The 25165-nt window shown below is 54.9% G+C and overlaps 1 protein-coding gene across 2 annotated transcripts in view; it reads left to right on the top strand.

Moving 5' to 3' along the window:
• ACSL6 (acyl-CoA synthetase long chain family member 6) overlaps window positions 1-25165 on the top strand; it is a 52490-nt gene that overhangs the window by 5700 nt on the left and 21625 nt on the right. For both annotated transcript variants that reach the window (XM_054717802.1, XM_054717801.1), the window contains 9 exons: window positions 11427-11647; window positions 14640-14754; window positions 15420-15484; window positions 15750-15851; window positions 16318-16417; window positions 17024-17202; window positions 18268-18300; window positions 19584-19635; window positions 23104-23177. In XM_054717802.1, the coding sequence (XP_054573777.1) occupies window positions 11427-11647; window positions 14640-14754; window positions 15420-15484; window positions 15750-15851; window positions 16318-16417; window positions 17024-17202; window positions 18268-18300; window positions 19584-19635; window positions 23104-23177 (941 nt within the window). The remainder of the gene's footprint in view (window positions 1-11426; window positions 11648-14639; window positions 14755-15419; window positions 15485-15749; window positions 15852-16317; window positions 16418-17023; window positions 17203-18267; window positions 18301-19583; window positions 19636-23103; window positions 23178-25165) is intronic.

Here is a 25165-nt window from a genome sequence, read left to right as displayed (position 1 = left end):
AGAGCAGGAAGCCAGGCCAGGATGGTGCCAGTGAGGGAACAATCAGCATCTCAGTTTCAGATCCTGGGATAAGCAAATCTGGGTTGGCACCTGTTGGGCCAGGAACAGACCTAGTGATTGATGGCTATTGGAGGAATGAAGAGAGCACAGGTTGAATGAGCAGCTCTGGGACAGATCCCACTAACGAACCCTGCCAGGAACCCTGCCTTACTCCCAGGACCCTGCAGCCTGGCCCACTCCCAGGACCCTGCGGCCTGGAGGTGGGGCCCAGCAGCATTTGGTCCTGTGTCAAAGTCCTGTTTTTGCCTCCATTGTTGGGTCTAAGATTCCCCTGTGGGGCTCCTCCTGACCACCAACCCCTGTCCCAGCCGTGGCAATAAACAATCCTTGGCAGATCCTGCCAAGTAGGCAGAAGGGCACTGGGAGGGACAGTGAAGTCAACCAGAGATAGAACAGCAAGGCAGCTAGAGGCTACACGGCACTGACGGAGATGGGGATGAGAAAGCAGTCAGAGCTTGGACAGAGAGAGCAGCAAGACTGGATGTGGGCCAGCCAGTGAGACTGGACAGGGAGATGGCTAGAGGGTGGGATGGCGAGGCCCTAGAGTCCGAAGAGAGGTAGACAGCCATCAGCACAGACAAAGGGCCCTCAGCTGGGACCCACCCAGGCCTGCAGTGACCCCTTCACTTTGGAAGGGGCAGTGCTCTGGCCCCTAGAACTTGGCCTGCATGAAGCCACCTAGACCCAAGGACCCTGTTTAGTGGCTGGAGAACTGCAGTATTAATGGTGAACTTTAGTACCTTCCAGCAGGTTGGATGTGGTTCTCAGGGGACACCTTCGACTCACCTATCCTCAGCCCCCTCCCTGCCTGCAGGCTGTCTCCCAAAGCCTGGCTCTGTCTGGGGTGGCAGAGGGAAGGGGATGTGGTTGTAGGGGGGGGGGGGGGCGGTCTTCCCCTGGCCAGTGGGCTGGTGGAAGAATTGGGTCCATGTGTCTCCGATATCCTTGCCATAGGTCAGACAGCAGGGGAGCCTGTGACCTGTGAAGCCCCCTTTCTGTCTAAAGTGTCCTTTCTCCTCCTCCCCGGGGCATGAACTCTCTGCACACAGCGTGGCCCCAACTAGTAATAGGAAGATCCGAGGAGAGGAGCAACTGGCTGGTCATCAGAGATGGGCACTTTTTTGGGCGGAGAGGCTGATGAGGCCGTTTCTCCTGGATTGCAGGTCTGTGGTGTCCGACCCTCCTGTTGGTTCAGAATTCCCTCTTAAGTGGTTTTGTCCTAGATTGCCTCTCAGACTGAATGGTCTTGCTGTGTCCGTGCCTCCTATTAACCGGAGTCAGCAGCATGCTCCGTTGGGTACAAGATTGTGGCTAATGGACAGCTCCTGGTGACCCAGGGTGTCAGCAAGGCAGCACTTCTGAATGAGATTGACATCTGACCTTGTCGTGCTGTCTCTGTTGGGGATGGAGGGTTCCAGAAGCTGGTGATGGCACACACAGGGCTCTGGGTTACCACAAACCCCACCCATGTCGCAAGGGCACTGGTGGCAGCAGCACTGTGAGTGGCAGGCGGAGGATACATGTGGCCTCCATCCTAGAGCCCTCTCTGTGCACTGCAAGGCCTCGTGTTTAACATCACACTTTCCTTCCCAATTCCCTCTCCCCATTTACCATCAACACCATGAGACTTACCCGAGTTTCCTCACATAAAAATAAAGGTTGCTCCCTCAGACCCATCCAGCCTTATTTCTGAAAAGGACAGAACCAACAGAGCGTCCGAATGGGGCCCTCCCATTTCCTGGTCCCACTGCCCTGTCCTGACGGGGTGCTTTCCTCGGAGGCCACAGAGCCTCCAGCTCCCTCCGGTAAATAGTGGGCCAGTGAGAATCCAAGTGATGGGTGCTCTCGGCGGGTCAGCGGGAGCAACGCCTAACAGCCTTCGCGGGCCAGCCAGGGCCTCATTTTGCTTTGGTCTGAAAGAGATTTTTGTTTTCCGGTGAGAACAGCCCAGCCTGGACGGGCCGGAGCCAGTGGCAGGAATACAAACCCTTTCATGTGACAGGCCCAGAGTGGAGAGACGCAGGCCTGCCAGCATCAGGCCCTCCCCTGCCTCTCCTTCCTTTCACCCTGGCCTGGAAAAGGAGGCCCGAGTCCTCAGTGCTCCCTGCCCAGCTTAGGGCTGGGCTGCTTGAGCCTGGCATTAACCCTGTGGATGCCATGGGTTCCTACCGGCCAACAGCAGGACCCGGCAGCCGGAGGGCAGTGAAGGGGGCAGCAGCTACTGTGTGGCTCTGACCTGCTGAGGGGTGAACCAGGAGGTGGCAGAGCCTCATCCACCAGCACAGTGTTCGCTGAACTGAGTGAGATTCACACTTGTTTCTGCTTGTGGCATTCAGGAGAGGAACTTCCCCCTTGGGGAAGTCAGAAAATGAAGCTGTATCAAATGTGCAGAAAATTTACCTTTAACCAAAAGCAAAACTCTCTTTCCTCTGCTCATTGCCTAGTCTATGAAAAAACGACGATACCTGGGATGGTGGGTATAGGACCCTTGTTGGCTTCTGGCTGCAGCAGCCGTCCCTTAGGCAAGGATCTAAGGGCACAGCTTGCCTAGGGCACGCTTGCATCCTGAAAGCCCAGGGTACGAGGTCAGGTGAGTGCCATTAGCTTGTGGCTCTGATTTCAAAGGCATGAGGCGCATAGACAGCACCCACCATAACCTTTTTCCTTCTGCAGCTAAATGGCATCCTCCCGGCCTCAGCTTCCTACCCCGGTTCTTAGTACAGCCAGACCTCTGCCTCCTTCCCAGGAGCCCACCATTTTACAGGCTCTTCCTGTGACTGAACAGCCCACTTCTGTCACTCTGTCCATTTCTCAGAACTCTCCTTCCTACCCTGCTCCTCATCCTCTCTTTGCTCCCCGTCTCTGACTGGGGATGGGCTTCAGGTTTTGTCCTGTGTGTGTTTCTCCTCAAACAGGGCATTTCCAGATGCTCCTGAGTGAAAAAGTGAGCAAGCAAAGCCCTCCCTTGCTCCCCCAGCTCAACGGCCCCAACCATATCTGAACAGGACTCTCCCTGCCTTAAGGAGCTTCCCACCAGCTGGAGGAGGTCACATCCTGTACCCTGCGGCCTGGCCACCTGCAGTTGAGCTCTGAGAGCCTGGCCCTGCCCGGAGCAGCCCCGTGTTCCCTTTACTGAGCTTCTACTTGTAAGGGCCTGCAGTGTGTCATCAGTCTGGCCCAGTGGTGGAAACGGATCGCTGCTCCTGAGGCCAGGACCCTGGCAGCCCTAACGTGGACCAGCTGGTGGGAAAGAGGATCACGTTGCAGCCCAGGATTTGGCTGTCCGCATAGTGGGGCCTGGCCAGGGGGTTCCCGCCTGCTTGTGTGGTGCCATGGCCCTCGATAGTACCCCAGGGGCTTGGAGTGGAAAGAAGGGCCATGAGGCCGACACTCGTCTACACCCATCAATCCTGGTCATCGGACCCTGAAAAAATTTCCAGAGGGAGTGCTGCCACTGTCAGCCTCTGCTGCTCATCTTTGCTCTGAGAATTGTGTTGGGCCTGATTTGTAGTAACGTTTGTCCCAGAGCTTATGAAAGACGCTGTGTTTCCCTTTGCTCCTCTGTTCTCAAGGCTGTTTATGCTTTTCCATTCCTGAAAGTGAGCCTGGCTTCCCAGTGCTGTGCTCATGTGGGCTCCTGGTCCCTGACCAGGTAGGTGTTAGGGTGAGTGAGAGTCTGGAGTCGTGCTCGTATGAGGATGTGGGGATGGGACGAGGCCGTGGAGGCTGCTTCCCACGGCGAGTGAATTGCTATGAGGAGGCATGTTCCCAGAGAGTTCGAGCTGGCTGGGACAGTGGCCCTGCACAATGGTCAGATACAGCCAACCTCAGTTGGGCCTTTCCACACTCAAGAGGCTTAATTGAACCTTCAGAGCTATAATCAGGCTCCTCGGGGAGGATCTGTGGGTGAGCCACCCTGTAACCCGGCAACCCTGGAATCATGGGCCCATCTCTCCTGGGGAATGTGAGTGGGGCTCAGGGAGGCTCTCAGCCCAGCTCTGCCCCAATCATTTGTGGTTCTGCGACTCTAATTAAAACCCAAGAGGAAGGTGGAGGGAAAGCCCCTCTCACAGCTTAGATGGGTGTGAGTCCCGTGTGGACAGGGTGGATGCTGGGCCAAGGTCAGGATGTGATGGTGAGATTCGTGCTTTTTTTTTTTTTTTAACCTAGCAACTGGGTCACACACTTCCTGGTGCAGAATTGCTGTAGCTCTATGGCCCTGGCATCCTGTGTAGTTTTCTGTCAGCCAGGACTTTGGTTGTGGGCACTGGATTTTCTATCCGAAAAGCAGCCCTGAGAAGCATTAAAGGAAGCTTTTGTCTTATTTGAAGACATCTCTGAATGGAGACCTGCCAAGGGGAAAGGGCTTTGTGGACCAAAGGTGGGTCCTCAGGCATTTGTGAGTTTAAAGCTTCCTCCAGGTGATTGGGGAGGCTGGGTCCGGGGGCCTAGTTCCCAGTGAGGGCAGCCGGTGCAGGAATCTCTCCTCAGGCCATGGGTTGAGCAATAGAAACTGCATCAGCCCCAGGGAAGGGGTTGTACGGTCTATGGGCTCTAAAGTTGCTAGGCAGGTTGTACAAACCGCTCTCAGGAGGGAGCTCAGAGCACTGGGATGCTGGGATGGTCTGGGTTGGTCTTGATACAGAGGAGGTGAGCTGGATTTGGGTGGACGACAGTGGCTGGTCCTGGAAGGCTCAGAAGAACCCATTGTGAGTAGGGCCTGGAGAGGGTGGGGGTGAGCTGAGCCCTGTAGCCTGGACTTGCCTTTTCCTCTCTAGCAGTGGCCATCACGTGCCTACTGTGTGCGTAGCCACACGCTGGCCATGGAAATAGGCTTGAGAATAGGCCATACCGGATCCTACCCCCATCCCTTACTCTGTGGAAACAGACCTTGCAGGAGTGACGCCCTGAGAGTCCCTGGGACCTCAGTGTCCCAGTCTGTCTGCCAGAAGTGCCCAGGGAGCTCAGAACTTAGTTTTGGTTCCAGCAGGCCCAGGTGTGGATTTCCAGCTCCAGGATGGCCATCGCCCTAGCAAGCCAGGAAAATCTCTCCAGGCGGGTGTTAGGAGGACCGCTGTGCTGCCTGGGGTCTCTGAGCAGGTGTTTTATCTGCGACTGTGCCCAGGTTCCTTCCTCTCCCCAAGTAGACTGGTGTGACCTTGTGGGGGTGGAGAGAGAAGAAGCCGCTGGGAGGGGCTCGCGGTGGAGTCTCCTAGACAAGATGCAGGCCTTCTTCAGCACCGGAGACCTGGCATCCCCACCCCTTTCCCACTCCTTTCCACCCTTGCCACTCCTGCTGGCTGCAGGTCCCCAGCCCGTGGCTCAGGCCCTGCCCCTAGTCGGTGTCACAGATGGATGTGTAAAGAGGCTTTGTCCTAAGCAACCCATTTGGCAGACTCCAGGACTGAAGGGGGTAGGTGGCATGCAGAGGGGTGTGAATTGAGACTCCTGCAACCTGGCAGAGTGGGGGTTAAGGCTGGGCTGCTTGGCTCTGAGTTGATCTGAGCTAGCGCCGCCCAGTGTGCAGATGAAGGGGGGGCCAGAGGGGCCCTTGAGGGACCAGAATCTTCTCATAGACCTGCTCTCTGCCCCAGGCCCTGCCAGATCTGCTCCCACGGCTGCCAGGGAGCCTCTGCCACCACTGCTAACGCCTCCAATACCACCCAGCTTCTCAGAGCGGGCAGCCATTGCTGTCAGCCATCCCCAGGAGGGCAGACTTGGGGCAGGGCCTTCGCCACTTTTGTGCTTTGATCAAGATGTGGTAAGCTCTCCCCCTGGGCCCCACACGTCCTTTATAAATGGAGGCGGGTACTAGTGGGACCAGCTGAGCCGCCTCCCCAGGAGCCCGCTGAAAAGGTAGGGTGTGAATGCAAGTGCTTCTGCAAGTTGTGTTTGTGCCCTGATGGCTGGCAAAGGGATGGAGGGACCCCTTCAGCTAACCACTGTCTACTTAGTGTTTCCCTTTCTGTGTGCCTGGTGCCGCACTCTCTGTCCATAGCGTGTTTGAGGTGAGGCCCAGAGGGTGAAATGACTTGTCCAAAGTCATACAGCTATCAAGAGTCTGAGTCAGGATTTGGACCCAGGTCAGTCCAGCACCAGAACTCCCTTGGGGCCCTTTCCCTAGCTCATTTGATGGGGACCCTCAGCCCTGGGAGAGATGGTGATTCCCCCCGCCCCCTCCACCGGCTAGTCATGGGGAGTTGGGCAGGTTCTTTGATGACCTGGTGGCTTGCCTTGTGCTTCCCCACCCTTTCTGAAGACCTCAGAGGTTTGCAGAGACCCTGGGCCACGTCATAATACCCCTCTCCACTGTAGGCTGACACAGAGGTGAAGTTGTGGTCATTCTGAGCGGAGGGAAGAATCTGAGGATCATAGAGGACCTCAGTGCCAGCATGAGGAGTTTAGACTTTTGTCCTATTGCAGTGGGGAGCCAGATGAGGTTTTTGAGCAGTGGCATGATATAGGATCACATCTGTGTATCGGGGAAGTAACTTTGGGATCGGTGTAAGCACTGATCAGAGTTAGGAGACGGGTGAGGAGGCTGGTGTGGGAGTTTGGACTGCGTTCAGTGGTGGCTGCACCAGGCAGGGGCTGTGGGGGTGGAGAGAATCGTCAGTTTGAGAGGTTTAGGAGGTAGTGCTGATGGAGCCATTGAGCTAGATTGTGAAGGTCTAGAGCAGTGGTTCTCAACCTTCCTAATGCCGCGACCCTTTAATACAGCTCCTCATGTTGTGGTGACCCCCAACCATAAAATTATTTTCGTTGCTACTTCATAACTGTAATTGTGCTACTGTTAATGAATCGTAATGTAAACATCTGTGTTTTCCGATGGTCTTAGGCGACCCTGCTAGCGGTTCTCAACCCACAGGTTGAGAATCGCTGCTGTAGAGCCTAAGACCATCGGAAAACACAGATATTTACATTACGATTCATTAACAGTAGCACAATTACAGTTATGAAGTAGCAACGAAAATAATTTTATGGTTGGGGGTCACCACAACATGAGGAGCTGTATTAAAGGGTCGCGGCATTAGAAAGGTTGAGAACCACTGGTCTAGAGTGTTGGGCTTAGTAGGCTAGACCAGCAGAGGATTCTTGAAGCTCAGCCATGGGCCCCAGGGCCATCTCCACAGGGAGGTGCTCTGAGTGGGGCTTTGCCTCGGTCACTTGGAGCTACCATGCTTTCTGCCAGGGCTCCCTTCTTCCCATGCCCTCCCTCCCTGGATTTTGAGAGCTATGACTTCACCACCCACCTTCCATGTGCCCTGAGTCAGCAGAGGACATGGTGAGTGGGGGAGTCCTAGGTCCCCCCAACCTGTTGACACCACTTGGTTTTTGGACTGGTCTGTGTTGTAGAAGAGGAGGCTAGTTCCTACCTAGGGCTGGGTACTCCTGCCAGGTAAATATTTACAAACACTCACAGCCGCTCACTTGGCAACACCAGCACCACTGAGGGTCCCTTGGGTGCCCCCCCAACCGTGCCCCAGGCTGCTGCAACCAGGATCCCCTCCTGGGCATGGAAGGAGGCAGCCATGGCTGGACCCCAGGGACCACCAAGCCCCACTGCAGGTGGACAGAGTGGGTGTGGAGGTCAGAGCAGGCAAAGGCCCTGTGATATAATGAGATGAGACCAGACTCCCAGGCCTAGATTTGCCCTGCTCCTTGCCAACGGCTTGGTGGCTCAGGCTGGCTCTGAGGCCCATGTCCTCAGAGGACCTGAATTTTCAGCTCTGCCCTAAAATATCTCCCAGGTCTGAAGGGAATCTCAGGGTAAATGCAAGCAGTCCTGACTGTCTGAAAAGACCAGTGAGCCTGGGAGAATGACACCCTCTGATCTCTGCCCAGCCAAAGAGGGGTACGGGGCCAGCCTCAGGGTAGAGGAGCTGCTGCCACTCGGAGATCTCCTTAGTGGTGGGCACTAAGTAAGAGCCTGGGGAAGAGTGGGTGGCCAAACCCTTTCCATCACCTGCCATCACCCCAGGTGAGTGGGCTGGGGTGAGAGGGATCCAGCCTTGAGAAGACAGCAAGTTCTTGATGTGAGGCCAGGAGGGAGCCCACCCACAGAGTGTGCATGCCCAAGAACAGTGACTGGCCTGACCGGCTTGGTCCTACTTACAGGCTCTGATGGCCCAGTGCGGCCCACTCCCTCCTATAACCTGGGCCTGGGCTCTTCTGAGCAGAACTGGAGCTGGGTTTTTGTTGGTTCAGCACTACTGCAAAGGGGAGCATGGGTTGTGGGTATGGATGGTGCAGTGTTGGCAGGGGTGGGGTGGCAGTACAATGCAAGGCAGTGGTTTGGGAGGCTGTTATCTGGGGCTTGAGTCCTGGCTCCCTCACTGGCTGACTGTGTACCTGTAAATGGTAGGTAATTTCTTCAGTGGAGTCTCTGTGTTCCCCACTTTATAATAAGTCCAGGGAGCTATTGTGAGGATCCAGCAGTGCAGTGTGTAGGCAAGGGCTTTCCAAGCCCTAGGAATTCAGGAAGTTTAGACAAGTTCTGTTCTTCCCTCTCCTGGGGACTGTGACACTTTGGTGACTTCTGAAAGCTCAGTACATCTGGGAGACCACCTTCAGACTTGTGGCACTGACCCTTGTATAAGATCTCATGTGTTCAGGACTTTTTCCTGAATAGAAAATTGAGTCTGTTAAGTGTTCAATGAACTCTCTCAACTCCAGCCTTTGTATATTTGCTTCCCTCTGCTTAGGACACCCTTCTCTTTTGATCCTTCCGTCTCTGCCAAAAGCCTGCCGTGAGTCCCCACACCTGAACTGGGCACCTCCTCTGGCTCCTCATGCTTGATCACAACCCAGATCACACTGCACAGCACTGCCCGCTTCCTCATGTATCTTCCCCAGGGGCCTGAAAGCAGGCCCACATCTGGCTTATCCCAGTGCCTAACACTGAGCTAGATGAGAGTGCGGACTCTAGGTGAATGCATGGGTGGGAGAGTGGATGGGTAGGTAAGTGGGTAGGTGAATGAGTGGATGGGAGGTAGGTAGGGAGATGGATGGGTGGATGAATGGGTGAATGGGTGGGGGAATGAGTAGATGGGTGGGGGAATGGGTAGGTGAGTGGATGAATGGGTGGATAGGTGGGTGGATGGATTGATGAGTGAGGGGGTGGATGGGTGGTGAGTGGGTAGGTGAAAGAGTGTATGGACAATGGGTGGATGGATGACTTTGGCCATTCTGGGCTGTACTCTGTGAAAACCCCAGCATTGCAGCAGATGCCACAAATGCCCATGTTCAGCTGTAGCTTACAGTCTGTGAGCAACTGCCAAGGACCAGGGACTGGTGATAGAGAGGTTCCAGGATTTTCTCTAAAACTTTTGGAACCATATAGCTGACCTTTTAGGGGCTTGGCAGGGACTTCTTGGGGCTTGGCTTCCCAGCCCATTGAGTTAGTTTCGCCGCTAGGTAAAACGTCAGTCAGCTCAGGGTCCAACCCGAGTGCTTGTGGGATATCTGGATTATCCACTGTATAGTAAATCATTCACCTGGTGGGCCTGGCTGTGACTTGCTCTCTTCATCTGCATCTTAAGGAAGTAAATGTCCCAAGGAAGCAAAGTGGCCAACTGGCCAGGATCCTCTGCAGAGCAGTTTGCCTTGATGCATTCACTGTGGTCCATAGCTGAGCCTCTGCTTTGCTGAGGAAGAACCTTGATTTGATCATATGCCAGGAGAGGTTCATTCCTCAGCACTGATCTAGCTCAAGGAGGCTGCTGGTAAAACTGGATTTCTGGCTCAGGAACTCAGAGAGGTTCTCTGGCTGGCTAGGGGCTCACTTTCTCTGCTCTCTAGGAGCACCCAGAGCCTCTGGGCACCCAGGACTCAGGCAGCCTGCTGTACCATCGGTAGAGCATAAACTCCTGTGGGACCACAGTGCCTGGGCCCAGCCACCTCTGCCCAGTGTTTGGACCAGCCTGCTGAGCAGCCTCCTTGGTCTGACAGGCACCCCTTAGCCATCTCTTTAGTCCCAGCATGCCTCTAACTATGCCAGATACAGTTTAAGAAACTTGACATGCCTGAGCGATCCTACCTGTTTTAAAGAAGAGGAAGTGGAAGTCCAGAGAGGTGGAATATGCTGAACCTTGCGTAGCTTCTAAGTGAAGGAGGAGGGATTTGAACCGAGGAGCTTTACTCACTTTCTCTGCAATGACTTTGCACGTCGCTGACTTCATCTCTGGTGTGGTGATGTTACCATTTAGCACAAATACCATTTATTGGTGTTCAGCAGATCTCTGTTCCCTCATGGGTCAAGCAATTGCTGTTTGGCTTGTATCCCATGGCTGCAGAGTGGCTGCTGGGTTTCTTATTGTTTCCCAAGAAGGGAAACCACAGCCATGCTTCCAAAGGTCAAGGGACAGTGCGGAGGGTGCCTGTGGATGGTGCATGGCAGCCTGGAGCCACCTCCTCCCTCCCCTTCACCCCCCACCCCCGGCCCCTGCTAGGCCTCGCAGGGCTGGTAGACCTGTATGTAGATGTCATGCAACTATACCTCTCTGTCACCTCCTTTTTCCTCTGGACATTAGCTGATGGGATCCAGGGGAGGACAGCACAGGTGGGGACAGCTGTGCCTCCTGGTGTTTGGTCTAAGGTAGTACAGAGCCCCAGTGCATAGTGGTCAGCAGCCTGGGGCTAGCAGAGCAGTGTCTGGGCCCCACCCCAGCTTCTCATGATGCTGGATGCCAGCATCACCTCTAGCCCTGGTAGGTCTTTGGCTCCAACTTTTCTTCAAGGGGAGTCCATGGTGGGCCAGGGCATGGGCCTGGGGAGACCCTGTTTTGTGTCACCCATAAGACCCTTGGCAGGTAGGTGTCAGGGCTAATCTGTGGGCTCTGGCCCTTATCTTCTCTATCTTCCTCAGGTCAGGGCCTGGGGCTAGGAGCTTTGAGATGGAGTGGAAGGACTCTGTACCCCTTCAATCTGGGCACTATACCAGGTGTACTCACAGCCATCTGCCCTCTCCACACCCCAGGAGCAAAGATAAGCAGAACACTGTGACCACACAGCAGAGGCAGAGCACCTGGGTCCTTGGGCTCAGAAAGTATTGACTCCAGAGCTGTTAGAACCTCTGGAAGATATGGAAGCAGCTATCAGCGTGGCCCAGGGCCTGAGCATATGGTTCTCAGGAAAACTGGCTGGATGACTGACTATCAGGTGTGACTGCTAAGTGTCCCAGCCTGTCGCCTTCCAGGCATCCAGCTTCTGGGATATACTGTGCTGCACCAGGAGACTGTACACCCCACTAGCCCAGGGCCTGCCCCACAGTATATTTGGCCAAGATCATTGTGTCACTTGTGATCCAAGACAGGTGGGAGGACACACCCAGGCCTTCTCCCTCACCCGCCTCTTGTTTCCTGCAGAATTCATTCTCTTGCTTCTGGAGAAGATGCAGACACAAGAGATTCTGAGGATGCTGCGGCTGTCCGAGCTGGGCGACTTGGGCCAGTTCTTCCACAGCCTTTCAGCCACCACCCTCATGAGTATGGGCGCGCTGGCCGCCATCCTTGCCTACTGGTTCACTCACCGGCCCAAGGCCTTGCAACCACCATGCAATCTCCTGATGCAGTCAGAGGAAGTGGAGGTGAGCAGGGTTCCACCAGTCAGCTGTGGAAAATAGTGGGCAGAGGACAGGCATCTCAAAGGTAGAAGCCAAAATTGTGGCTTCTTGGACCTGAGATGGCTCCGAGAATCTTGATTTTCCCTGGTAGCCAGCCAGTATAAGCCTCATTGGCCTTGGGCAGGGTCTCCAACTAGATGCTCCTCTGCCTCTCCCAGACTTTCAGCCCTGGGCAGAGCCTTGACCTCGGCTTCTAGTTTGCCTCGGCTTCTTGCATGGGGGCCTTGGCTCATTGGTGCCTCAGTAGGAGGCCTAAGCAAGTTCTCAAGTGGCTGGCAGGTCTGTTCCCTTCCAGACTCTCCCTGTGCCCAGCCCTGGTCTGCTGCTACGACCCAGAGCTGAGCCCACCCCAGCACCCTGCCCTCCCGGGACACACGAGAGGAAGAAGGTGCAGTGGCCCACCCTGGACAAGGGTGTTCTCAGCTAAGTCCAGAAGGACCAGTGATATTTATTTTCCTATTAAGCTTACGGAATTTATTTTGCCTTTTAAAAAATTGCCTTTTTCTGAACTTAAATTCTATTCATTTTGAAAAGGTAAGATATTCACACATTTCAAGAGGAACAAAGAGACACAAACTGAGAAGTTTCCCCTGTCTTCCCCTAGCCTCCCAGTTCTCCTCTCCTGAGAACCATGTTAACAATTGTCCATGAGAGAATGTATAGGTAGCCACTCCCTTTTTAATGATACCATGCTGCGTCCACCGGCTTTTTTTCTCTTGATGGTGCATATTGGTGAGCATAAACATGGCAGAGTTTTGCCTGGTGGGAGAGGGCAGAGATAGGGCCGGGTCCTCTGGGCACTTTTCTAGCAGAAGGAATGATGTGTGCAAAGGTACAGGTGTGTGATAATGCAGCTGGGGGCTGTGGGAAGTGGCGATTCTTATGGGATGGCTGGGCAGTGGAGAGAGGCTGCAGATGGGCTAGCAGAGTGGTGATAAGAATGGCCTTTGGTGACCTTGGGTTTGAAGGCTGACTGTACCTCTCACTAGCCATATGGTCTTGGCAGTGTGTTAACTCTCTGAGCCTCAGTTTCTTCCACAGTCAAGTGAGTAATAAAAAGAGCATTGCTTCCTAAGGCTGAGGTAGGATTTGCTGAGATGATACAGAGAAATCACTAAAACGAGTTGTTTTGGGTAAGTTTAGAATGACATCTCACCTGGACAGGCCAGCAAGGCCAAAGTCACATGAACTGGGCAGGGAACGGGCGGGGGGGCGGGGGGGGAGGGCAGCTGCATGGATTTGTTTTGGGTCTTCAGTAGTAGGGACAGTTTGTGCCGTAGCAGGGTAACTGTGGCAGAGGCAGGTGTGAGGTGGCAAGTGGGGTGTCTGGGCTAGAGGTGACAGTGATCTGGATAGGGTCTGGATGGGGAGTGGCCCTGGTTCAGTGTGGGGGAGCCACATGGGCACAGTGTGTAGAAGGCCACCCTTTCTGGAAGACTGAGCCCTCCCTTGCCTCTCACCCAGGAGCTCAGAAAGCTAGAGTGGCTGCAGTGGAGTAGGCAGAGGAGAGAGTAGGAAATGAGGTAAGGGGGTCCCAGATCATACAGGGCCTGGTAGCATTTACTGTGTGCTACAGAGTGAGAAACATAATTTGGATCGTGTCACTCAGCCCATCTTAGAATCCTCCCCTGTTCCCCAGTGCCCTCAACCCAAAGGCCAGACTCCTTGCCTTGATCTGCGGTCTCTCTGGCCTCCACTTATCACTTGGAGCTCCACGAATTGCCCAGTTTCCCAAATGCACTTGTGTCTTCTGCCCCCTGCATTTGCATTTGCACTTGCTCTTGCTCTGGCAAGACTACCATTTCCCGCTCCTCATTCTGCCTCCTATGCCTCCTTCCAAACCCAGCTCAGCAGCCATTCCCTGACACACACACCTGAACCTCTTCTTCCCTGGCATGCTCTCCTGCTCTGTCCTTTTTGTCACCCTGATTGCTGTCCAGGTCTGATGGTCCCCAGCTTCCCTCATTGGTGGGCCTGATGCTCAGGAAGCAGACACCGACCAAGCAGAACTTTCCTTTACAAAACAGTTGAGAGCTGCCTGTGGTTTTGAGTTTGGCTGTTTTATGGCTCTCACGGACATTGTTCCTGAGACCTGATGTTTCAAGAGATGGCGGGCCACAGGCCAGCCCAGTGGAGCCCAAATCGTGCTCAGAGAAGAGATGGAGCTGTGGCACTGGAGAGTTCTGGGTTTGGGGAGTCTGAGGAGGGGTGGCAGGATGGCAGGGGAGCAGGCACGAGAGGCCAACTCCTCTCCCTAGTTCAGGGCATAGACCGTGTTTGCTGCCTTCTCACTCTGGATCCACTCCACTGAGGGCCCAGGACCTCACTGCTCTGTGCTCTCCACAGCCTCCTAGGCCTCTCTGTTCCTGGAAAAGTACCTTTAGCTAGTCCTCAGAAAATGATGGATGGCATTCAAATGATTCTCAACCTAGGGGAATAGCAGCAGCAAATGATGGATGGGCTGAGGGGGATACCTTGGCAGGTTTGATTATAAAGTCAGGGATTGTCTAACTCTAGCCAACACTCTCTGCTCCATTGTATGAATGGAATATAGGTGGTATGAGCAGCCAGTGAAATTCTGGACATTTGTATATGCTGACCTGGTGTGCGGATTCTGTGTGTGTGTGTGTGTGTGTGTGTGTGTGAGAGAGAGAGAGAGAGAGAGAGAGAGAGAGAGAGAGAGAGAGAAAGAGATATCAGTGTACTGGGCCTGTGTGCATGAGCTTGTGTTTGTGTGTGGGTGCATACAGGTCAAATGTGTACAAGCCATGTGTACATGAACTTGTGTATAGGTTGTGTGTATACAGTGTATAGGCTATGTGTATGAGTGCACACAGCATGTCCCAGCCCCAACTGGATGTGTATCCAAGCTGTGTACAGATTGGTGCATGCTGGTGCCTTCTCCTCAAGCCTCTGCCTGCCTCAGCCAGCTTCTCTGGCCTGTGCTTGCTTGTAGGGCAGTGGTGGGGCCCGGCGATCCGTGATTGGGGATGGCCCTCAGCTGCTCACCCACTACTACGATGATGCCAGGACCATGTACCAGGTGTTCCGTCGTGGGCTTAGCATCTCAGGTGAGAGGGACCATTGGGGTATGGAGGAGCTGCGGCAGGTGGGGGGTGAGCCAGCATGGTGCCAGGGGCATGGCAGATGAATGGTGCCCAGGTTCAGAGAAGAGAAGCCACTCTTGGCCCTCTGCCCATCCAATCAGAGAAGTAGCTGCATTATGTGGCCAAAGGGTTGACCTCAGCTTTGTTCCAGCCCTAGGACTAACTGACCTTAAGTGGTCTCTCAGCCCTTACTCTGTATCTTCCATTGGCAGCCCCTGGGGAGCCTTGAACTGCCAGGCCACTGGCTGGGCATGATTCTGAACCTGAGCCTCTGAGATGTCTGGATGACCCAGGGTATGAGCCAAAGGGAGGTGGCTGCAGAGAGGCAAACTGCCACCTCTGCCTGGTGGCCGTAGGTCTCCATGTTCTCTGGGGCTGCGTCACACAGGTCATGGTAGGAACCAGCCCTGTGCCAGCCCCCATTCCTGGACCTCCCTGATCCCTGGGGTGATGCCACGCTTGTGTACTTTAGGCCTTCTGGGGGTTCAGCAGGTCTGATAGGCAGCTGTGGGGGGGGGCATTCACTTGGCCCATGGACCACCCCACACTATGGGGTGTCCATTTAGGTGTTTGCTGGCACCTCCACCCTACCCTCCTCCTTTGCACAAGGCCTGTTTCTCTCTCTGCAGGGAATGGACCGTGTCTTGGCTTCAGGAAGCCCAAGCAGCCTTATCAGTGGCTGTCCTACCAGGAGGTGAGTGATAGAGGACAGGCTCCACTCTGTCTGTCCTCGCAGGCCTGGCACTTGAGGGGCTTGCAGGCACCCTACTGGGTCTCAGAAGGTCGTATTTTCCTTTCCTGGCCTGTCTGCCAAACTCCTGGCAGCAGCTCACATGGCTGCCAGACACCTGCATGGGGAGTTGGGGAGGTCTCCCAATCTGTAGGAGTCCTACCTGGGGGTCTCCCTCCCCTGCTGAAGGCTCCTTGCTTTCTCATCTCTTCCCCACATCCATGTGCAGGTGGCCAACAGGGCTGAATTTCTAGGGTCTGGACTTCTCCAGCACAATTGTAAAGCATGTACAGATCAGTTTATTGGTGTTTTTGCACAGAATCGACCAGAGGTGAGTATCTGCCTTGACTGGTTTTAAAAGTATCAATGGAGTAGGGGGTTGGGCCCTTTTCCCACTGTTTGTAGGGCCACACCCTCCTGCTCCCTTGGCTTTATCCCTAATCAGGAATGGACATCCCAGCCAAGCTCCACCCACACCCCACCCAGTCCAACACACAGCTGCTCCCTGAGCCAGGGGAAAGGAAGAACCTGGGGAAGAAGCCCAGGCTAGCCCTGGAAATTGGCATGGGGCTGTTTGGAGTCCCAGAATTCCCTGGAGCAAGCATGGTCTAGAAGACTGTGCATGAGCAGGCACAACCCATTGGCCTCACAGATTCCTTGCCACATGCAGAGGGCCAGAAAAGAGCCCTCTCATCACAGGATCTAGAGCAAGGACCCTGGCTGCCAGGGTTCCAGGGCAGTACAGCCCTCCTATCTGCTCTCTGTTCTCCCACTCCCCGACCCACTTGTCTCCACAGTGGATCATCGCAGAGCTTGCCTGCTATACGTATTCTATGGTGGTGGTCCCGCTCTATGATACCCTGGGCCCTGGGGCTATCCGCTACATCATCAACACAGGTGAGCCCACCACTGCCCCGCCCTGCCACTGGCATCCAGCCCCTGGCTTCGGCCTCTCAGGTTATGCCAGCCGTCTAACACTAGTCAGAAGCGCTTTGCTTCCGCTCTCAGAGAGCACCAGGGGCTTCCACGTTGGCCCCTGAGTGGCTTCCTGAGTCCAGTCGCCCCCAGTTAGACTTCACCACCAGGCTCCTTCCATAGGGCCTAGCTGCCAAGAAGGAGCCTCTGCACCAGCCCCCACACGAGCTGCCCGCCTCTGTGGGTCACTGCAGCTTGGGGCAGATGCTGGTGGTGGGAAGTATCTCAAGCTGACCCAGGATGATAGGGGCTGAGCCAGCAGCAAAGGGCTGTTTGCTGGGCCAACGTAGGCCTCCCCACTGCCCTCAGGCCCTGCTTGGAAACCGCTCCAGGACATGCCTTGGCCTTCTGCCCTTGGCTCCATCCAGCCTCCATGCACTTTCCTCTGTGCACAACACATAACGCAGAGGGCCTGTCTTGCCTATTTCCTTACACACCAGCTGTGGCACCCACAGTCCCTGGTTCTGGTGCCCGGCATGTGCTGCCGGCCCACAGTCACATCCTGACTCTCCTGGATGGTCCCTGCAGCTGACATCAGCACCGTGATAGTGGACAAACCTCAGAAGGCCCAGCTCCTGCTGGAGCACGTGGAGAGGAAGACGATTCCAGGACTCAAGATGATCATCCTCATGGACCCGTTTGAGGAAGCTCTGAAAGACAGAGGGCAGGCGTGCGGAGTGGTCATTAAGTCCATGCAGGCTGTGGAGGTGAGGGCTGCTTCTGTCTGAGCTGTTTGCTGGGCTGTTTGCTGGGCCAGCGTAGGCCTCCCCACTCCCCTCAGGCCCTGCGCTGTAGCAGCTGAGCCCAATTCTGCCCTATGGGCTCTAGGCCCCTGGGTCCTTCATTTGGCCACCAAGCCAGAGTTGCCGATTATCTGCCCCTCGGGTAGATGCCATGGGCTGTCAGGCCACGTGAGGGTTGAGACAGAGCAGGCTGCACGGGGCTGGTGGTGGTTGGTGTGGTCCGTGCCCACAGGCATCCTATGGGAGACAGGCTCAGTGGCTGGCACAGTTAATGACACAGGCGCCAGCAGGGGAGTGGTGGTGTCAGCCTCCCCATTTCCAGCTAGCCACAGTCATAGTCTGCCTGAGCCTGAAGACTGTAGACCTGAGGTCTAGGAGTCATGGAGAGGTTCTTGCAAATGTGTCCCAGACCCCGAGCAAGCAGCAGAATTGATTTTTCTGTGCATGGCCTCCTCAAAGATATCAGGTTAGTGGCAGCTGGTGCCCGCTGGAGTAGCACAGGGAATCCTGGCCTCCAGGGCCTCAGGCCTTGTGCTGTAGCAGCTGGCCCCAATTCTGCCCTATGGGATCTAGGCCCCTGGGCAGTTCCCCTCCTTTCTCCCTGATCCTAACTCTACCTGTGTACTTGCACCCTCCTTGGCTTAGGGGCCACACCTATGCTGGCAACCCCTATCCACCCCTCCAGGCCTGAATAATCTGGAAGCCCAGGCCACCCAGCCACTCTGTCCTGAGCATGTGTTCAGATGTACCATGGGCACCTCAAGCTGTCTGCCCCACTGCATGTGCACAGCGCCTGGCCTCTCCCTGGGCCTCAGGCCCCATCTGTAACGTGGCGGGTAGCCTAGGCCTGGATGTGTATCTAAGGAGAGGCCACTCAGGTGGTGACATGGGCCGCGTCCAGGCAGAGAATCCTGAACTTCAGGGCTTGGTGCAGGAGCAAGGCATACTGTGCAGTTTGTTTGTTTGTTTGTTTATTTTATTATCAGTGACAACTTTTGAGCACTTAAAATCAGTATTTTCCTCCTCTAGGAGTGCGGCCAACAGAATCCTCACGTTCCTGTGGTGAGCTCACCTGCCAGCCGGTCTTGGTTGGGCAGCATGGTGTGTGGGGCCTGTGCGCAGGGCTCAGTAGACAGGCCAGAGCAGCCACCCCGCGGTGATAAGCAATGCCTTCGAGCAACTCGGGAAATGCCACTCGGAGTGCCCAGGACTTCTGTGGGCGAGGGTCCACAGAGGGCCCTGGAACAGGAACCCGGTGTTTGGGAGGAAGAAGCAAGGGCAGCCAGCCCTGGCCACCCTTAGTTCTCCAGGAACTTCTTCCTTCTGACGTCTTCCTTTTCCCTTTGAGTGTAGTGAACTCCCCAGAGGATGGGATGGACAGAAGCAGTAGTGGACCCTGGGGCCGAGTGGCCTAGTGGCCTCTGCTGTCTTTGTTCATCTTTTCTGTGTGCCATCCGCAGTGATATTGTCTAGGGTCAAGTCACCAGGGAGGCTCGCTGCTCCCTGGGAGGGGCCATTCAGGGGTTTCCAGCTTCCTAACAAGGCCTCCTTCCTCCAGCCCTCCCTCCCACGAAGGCCTCCCCACCCCCTTCAGCACCCAGGAGCTTTCTCTTCCACAGGCCTGAGCAGGTCACAGCCCCATGTCCCAGGGCCCTTCACCAGTAGCCTCTGGTGTGTGTCCACCTCGAAGCCATCATGCCCCACCTTAGAGAACTGCTCTAAGAACAGCCCCCCGGCCTCTCGTGCCTCCGCCGGTTTGGGCTAGTTCCTCACCCTCCCTTCATCTGGAAAGACCTTGCTCGTCTTTCCATCTCTACTTATGTCACCTTCTCTGGGAATCCATCCTCTGTGTGTAAGCAGTTGTAGTGGGCTCTTCCCAGTGAGTCCAGGACTCTGTGCCCAGGGCCAGGGCCAGGGCCTGATGCAGAGCAGTGTTGCTGACACAGTGGGCAGCTTAGTTCCTTGGACTATACGTTCCATTCTCAAGCCTAGCCTCAGCCACTGGGGAGAAAGTAGGAAGGAAGGAGGGAACTGGGTCTCATCCACTAGAAAGGTCAGATCTTTGGTTGAGGCTTAGATGCAGCCACTGCAGCCCCATTCCACCTAGATTTCACCCCAGACTCCAGGCAGCAGGACCGGGTGTGAGGTGGTGGGACAGGTGGATGTCCATGCCCCAGCCTCTTTCCCTCTTTCCTGGGGACTTGCCTGCCTGCAGGACACAGGCACACAGATGTGCCGACACACACAGCACACAGAGGGGCTGGCTGGTGGAGGGGCCCAGGGCTCTTAGTCCCTGGCTGGCCACATCCGGTCTCTTTAACACACGTCTCTTCTCACCTCTGCAGCCCCCAAATCCCAGTGACCTGTCCATTGTGTGTTTCACAAGCGGCACAACAGGTAAGCAGAAGCACCCAGGTCGCCAGCCAGGGCCACCTGCACCCTTCCCTGGCAGCCTTGTCAGGTGACTGCTGAAGTCTCTGGTGCCCTCTGGAGTGGGCTGAGCCTTGTTCTGTGCCTGGCTCCAGATGTTGGGTCCCTCCTGCTACTCCCAGTGCTTTCTCACACATGGGCCCAGCGCAGGGCAGCACAGGATGGCTGGATGCAGATGGGCAGGTGTGGACTGGGAGGTCCAGGGTGGGGCTTGCCACTTCCCGGAGCTGGAGCCAGAGGAGGCTGGGCTGCTGGGTCACGTCATTCCTCTGTGAGAAGCAGCTCTTACCCTTCGCTTCCTGGTCTTTGTGTCAGGGACGGCGGGAGAAGTGTGGGGTGTGGTGTCTGAGAGCCACTTCCCGGGCGGGGGGGAGGGGGGGCTATAAGTCAGTCATGTAACCCTCTGCCACCACTGTCCCTGGTTTCTCATCTGTGCTGAGGGTGGTTAAAGGTGCCAAGTAGAAGGTGGGAAGGTGTGTGAAAGGGAGTGCAGGCGCTCTGCAGGCTGGAGCTGGTGCCACGGTCAAGGCTGTCAGGAAGAGGACAAGGGAGATGAATGCACTGCGTGCCTGGTGCTGACAGAGGGGCACACGTAACAGCATCAGGGGGAACAGACAGCGAAGGCTTCCCAGGGGAGGCAGAGTGCGCACAGGCACGGTCTTTCGCAGTCTGCAGTGCCCCGTTCACCCGCTCACTGCGCCCCTGGCGCCCCAGCATGGCCTGTGAGATGAGCAGGTATGGGACTGTCCCAGCAGACGCACCAGCAAATGGAAGCACTGGACCTGTGCCCTGCTCTGCCAACTCCAGCCCAGTGTTCTTCCCATCGCTGCCTCCATCTCATCGGATGACGTGAGGAGTTACTGGCCCCGCCCTAAATGGGCAAGAAGTTTCCAGCCATCTCTCTCCTCCCTGCAGACTGGCCCACCTCGTTGTTAGCTCTTGGTGGGCAGTGAACTGGGGACCCCCATGCCTTCTACAGACACAGCCCTAAGGCTTGCTGCCCACATGGATAATTGTGATCAACATAACTTTATTGAATCGAGATGAATTTTTTTAAAATATGTTTTCTATTGATTTTGGAGAGAGAGGGAGAAACATCGATGTGAGAAACATCAATCGATTGCCTCCTGTATGCTCCTGGACTGGGGATGGAACCTGCAACCTGGGCATGTGCCCTGACCAGGAATCGAACCAGCGACCTTTTGGTGCATGGGACGACGCTCAACCAAGTGAGCCACATGGGCCAGGGCTCGAGGTGGTTTTTTGCCATTAACTCAAGTGGGTTTGAGAATTCCAACACACTGCTAAGCCCTGTTAGAGAAAACGTAACACAGCACTCGCTCACCAGGAGCTGACATCCAGAGCCAACCCAGAATTCAGAAATGCCCTTCAGGTTTATGTTGCTTTGTGTCATGAGTTTCACAACCTGAAATTTTGGTGACATGTCCCTCTGCGCTGCCTGGGTTAGGGAGCAGGTCACTGCTGTGGCCTTCAGCTTTGGGCCCTTGCCATTCAAGATGCCCTCAGGCTTTTAACAGGTCACTCGGTCACAGAGGCTGCCCCTGTACCTGGAAAAGAACTTATGATGCATAAATGTGCTGTTGCCCATCTGGAGATGACACGCCTCCCATCCAGTGGTTTCCCAGACGATGGAATCAATCAAAAGCTGAGCCGTGCTGCCCAGGCTTTGTGTCTGCAATGTAGTGGGGATTGGTGGGAGCGGGGGAGAGCAGTGGGGGGGAGAGTGGGATATACAGAGCTGGAAAGTAGGTGGTGATTAGTGCCACACCTCCCACTCCAGTGGTGTGGCTGGTGCCAGGACAGAGCTGGGCAGTGAGCAGGCCTCTTGCCTGATGTCACCCTGCCTGGCCGCACACTTGGATTTCCTTGACGTTGGTCTAAGCCTGTGCTGTGCCTCTGGTCATCATCTCCCTGTTAAGCACATGAGCCATGCGTGTCCTTGGCATCACAGCCCCGGGTGTGGCTTCCCTTCCACGCCCAGTGTCCCAGCTCCCAGCTTCATCAAGAGCTATGTTCTTTCAGTGGGGAGAGATGGAAAATATGATCAGAACCTGACGTGTGGCTCGTGGTTTTTGGTGATGGAATCATTCTGGAAAGATTTTCTTCTCGGCCATGATGGGACTTAATTCAGAATTACAAGTATTCCAAGCTATGACTCAGTCTGCTTGCCTGCGACCTCTCCCCTCCCGGCTGGGCTGGCTGCTGGCTTGGCGAGGAAGGCGTGTTCCGCCCTTCCTCTCTTCCTGTCTGGTGTTCCTCCTTCTCCCTTGCTAGTGAAGGTTCCTACCTTCTCGTACCACGTGGAAGCGGGGAGGGTGAATAAGTGAGAAGGGGCAGCCGGGAGATGGTTTGAGGCAGATGTTTCAAACGTGCTCTTTGTTTCATGGATGATTGCTGATTCAGTGTAATGCTGTTCATTTCTACTCACTAGCCCCTGATTACAGCTTTCTGGTGAGGGTTGCAAAAACCATATTGGTTTACTTGATATTTTGGGGGGAATTCTGCACATGGCCTGGCCACTCTCTTTTACAGCTATTGTATCTGCTGGCTCAGGGGAAACTTCTAGTTTAACATCTTTTGTGCATGGACTATGTCCTTAAAGCATATAGAAGTCCTCTGAGGTGGGTATCACTGTCCCTATTTTCCAGGTAAGGAAAGTGAGGAGGGACGGCTTGTTGGCAGTGAGAGGCCAGGCTGGGATTTGAGCCCAGTCAGACCTTCCAGCAGCACACCAGTGTTGCGTCCTCCCTGACATAACATGGTGGCCAAGCCAGCCCCCCTCCCCAGCTTGCTGGGCCTGGGTCCCCACCAGGCCTCTGGTCCTCTGAGTCAGCCCTGGCTTCCCCATAAGTAGTAGTGAAAGGTCATGCCATGAGAAAGCACGGCCATCCATGTCCCATCCTGCCCAGGAGCAGGCAGGAGGGCTGCTTCAGCCCTCTGGGCCTCCAGCTTGGCCCGCACCTGGGCCTTCCAGGTACCAGATGCAGCAAGGAAGTCTCCCGCCAGCAGAGTTGGCTGCAGGTTTCTGGAGACAAGACCTGCTCCGGCCCAGAGAGGAGCGTAGGGTGCTGGGAGTATAGGAGGAGACCGGGGGCCCGAAGCCTGTGCTCCCTGAGGGAGGCAGGAGGGTGAGGCTCAGGTCACAAGTGGCCACTCCCTTGAGGCACCCCACCTGTGACACTGTGTCACTTGCCTTCTGGGCCTAAGCTGCTGGGAGCCTCCAGGTGGGCTTCAAGTACAGGATAAAGGTGCCTGAAGCAGCATTCATCTGCCTACGACCCCGGAGCATTGTGGACGGAAGCCAGAGGCGTGGGTGGACAGCGCTGGGTGTCTGGGACTGCGGACTTGGGTGCTGTTCTTACGGAGTCGCCCTTGAGCTTCCAAATAATTTGCCTTCTTGCTTTCTCTTTTCAGGGAACCCAAAAGGTGCAATGCTAACCCATGGGAACGTGGTGGCTGATTTCTCAGGCTTTCTGAAAGTGACAGAGGTGAATAAAGTAGACTTACTAATGCAGGGGTCCCAAGGAAATCCTCAAACCTCAGAGGTTTTTTGGGTTTGTTTTCTCCCCCCCCCCACCACACCCCCACTCACCCTCCACCTAATATAATCTGGGCTGCCTTTCACAGGCAGGAGTTTCTATTCTCTTTAGAGCAACCCCACTTTTATAGATGTTTTTAACCCCCAACCCTGAAATGATCCACACCTGATACATAATCAATTGATTTCTAAGAGTGCTGAGATCCCAGAAGGAAAAACACATAAATCTGTTTTTGCATTTTGAACTTCAAAAACTGTTCTACCTCTAGTTTTGTGCGTACCTTTATTTACAAAGTAATCTTTAATAAGTTGTTGTTCAGGTAGGTCAGGGTTTCATTCAGTCATTTTGTGTATAAGGACTACTAGAGTCTGAGAAACAATATCGACTGCTGATTTATAAGGCTGTCCTTGAAGAGCTAAAATTTAAAAGCTTGATATCTTGGCCTGATTGGCTAAGAAAGAAGGACCTTTTTTCCACAAGTGGTGAGTATCTGAATGTCCTGCCGTTTGCTTCAGGAGCAAGGAATGTACCTTTTCCTGTAAGTGAGGCCTTTGCACCACTGTGGAGGAAAATCACCACCCACACCGTGGCAGATGGCAGCAGGGAGCACATTCCCCAAACAGTTAGCTATTTGATAGAGCCCTGGTCAGGAGCCAGGAGCCAGATTCCAGGTTCCCAGATCTCGTCCAAGCTTGTCCAAAAGCCAGCCCAGGTGTCTGCAGAAGGACAGAGAGGGGAAGTCCAGCAAAGGAAAGCCAAAGGCACGCTCATCCCTGAGCTCAGACCCGCTCGCCCAGCCCCGTCCCTGAGGTCAGCCCATCTGTGAGCCGTGGGCTCAGGGACACAGCAGCGCTCCCTGTCCGCCTTCCCCTTGACGGCCCTGTTTCCAGGCCGTGGCTTGTGAGGCCTGACTCAACCATCAGTTTGGGTCTTGGCCTTGCCCCTCCTTTGTTCAGGGCGTGTACCCCAGCCATAGCTGGTGTCAATCTAGGGCAGTGGTTCTCAACCTTTCTAATGCCGCGACCCTTTCATACAGTTCCTCATGTTGTGGTGACCCCCAGTCATAAAATTATTTTCGTTGCTACTTCATAACTGTAATTGTGCTACTGTTATGAATCGTAATGTAAATATCTGTGTTTTCCCATGGTCTTAGGCTCTATAGCAGCGGTTCTCAATCTGTGGGTCGCAACCCACAGATTGAGAACCGCTAGCAGGGTCGCCTAAGACCGTTGGAAAACACAGATATTTACATTACGATTCATAACAGTAGCAAAATTACAGTTATGAAGTAGCAACGAAAATAATTTTATGTTGGGGGTCACCACAACATGAGGAACTGTATTAAAGGGTTGCGGCATTAGAAAGGTTGAGAACCACTGATCTAGGGTTTTCTGGGCCCCTTTCTCTGGGAGGACTAGAAAGTGCTGACAAGCCGAGACCTCTGAATGGCTGCCCAGGTGGCCCAGGGAGACGGGTGACACGGGGCCCAGGGCAGACCCTGCAGCTGTGGGGAGGGGGAAGAGGCTGTCGGGCGCCGACTGACTGGAGTGAGGTACAGGCCCTTCCCAAAAGGAGACTTCCCTGCGGAGCTCGGCTCTGCTGGTTTACATGTGCTTCATTTGACTCCTTGCTTCGGCAGATAACCTAGACGCATTGGCGCTGTGACCTAACACTCCGCTTCCTATGCTGCCCTGTCCCTGTCTCTCTTTCTCTTTCTCCTCTCTCTCTTCTTCACCCTCTCTCTCTCTCTCTCTCTCTCTCTCTCTCTCTCTCTCTCTCTCCCCTTCTCTCTCTCTCTCTCTCCTTTCTTTCTCTTTTCTCTCTCTCTCTCTCTCTCTCTCCCTCTCCTCTCTCTCATTTTTTTCCTCTCTCATCTCACCTTTCTCTGTGCCCCCCACCTCCCCACTGCCCTCCCCCTCCAGGACCATTTTCTCTTT

This window comes from Eptesicus fuscus, chromosome 6 (assembly GCF_027574615.1).
Source record: "Eptesicus fuscus isolate TK198812 chromosome 6, DD_ASM_mEF_20220401, whole genome shotgun sequence".
Lineage (NCBI taxonomy): Eukaryota > Metazoa > Chordata > Mammalia > Chiroptera > Vespertilionidae > Eptesicus > Eptesicus fuscus.
This window is presented reverse-complemented; position numbering and strand designations above follow the sequence as displayed.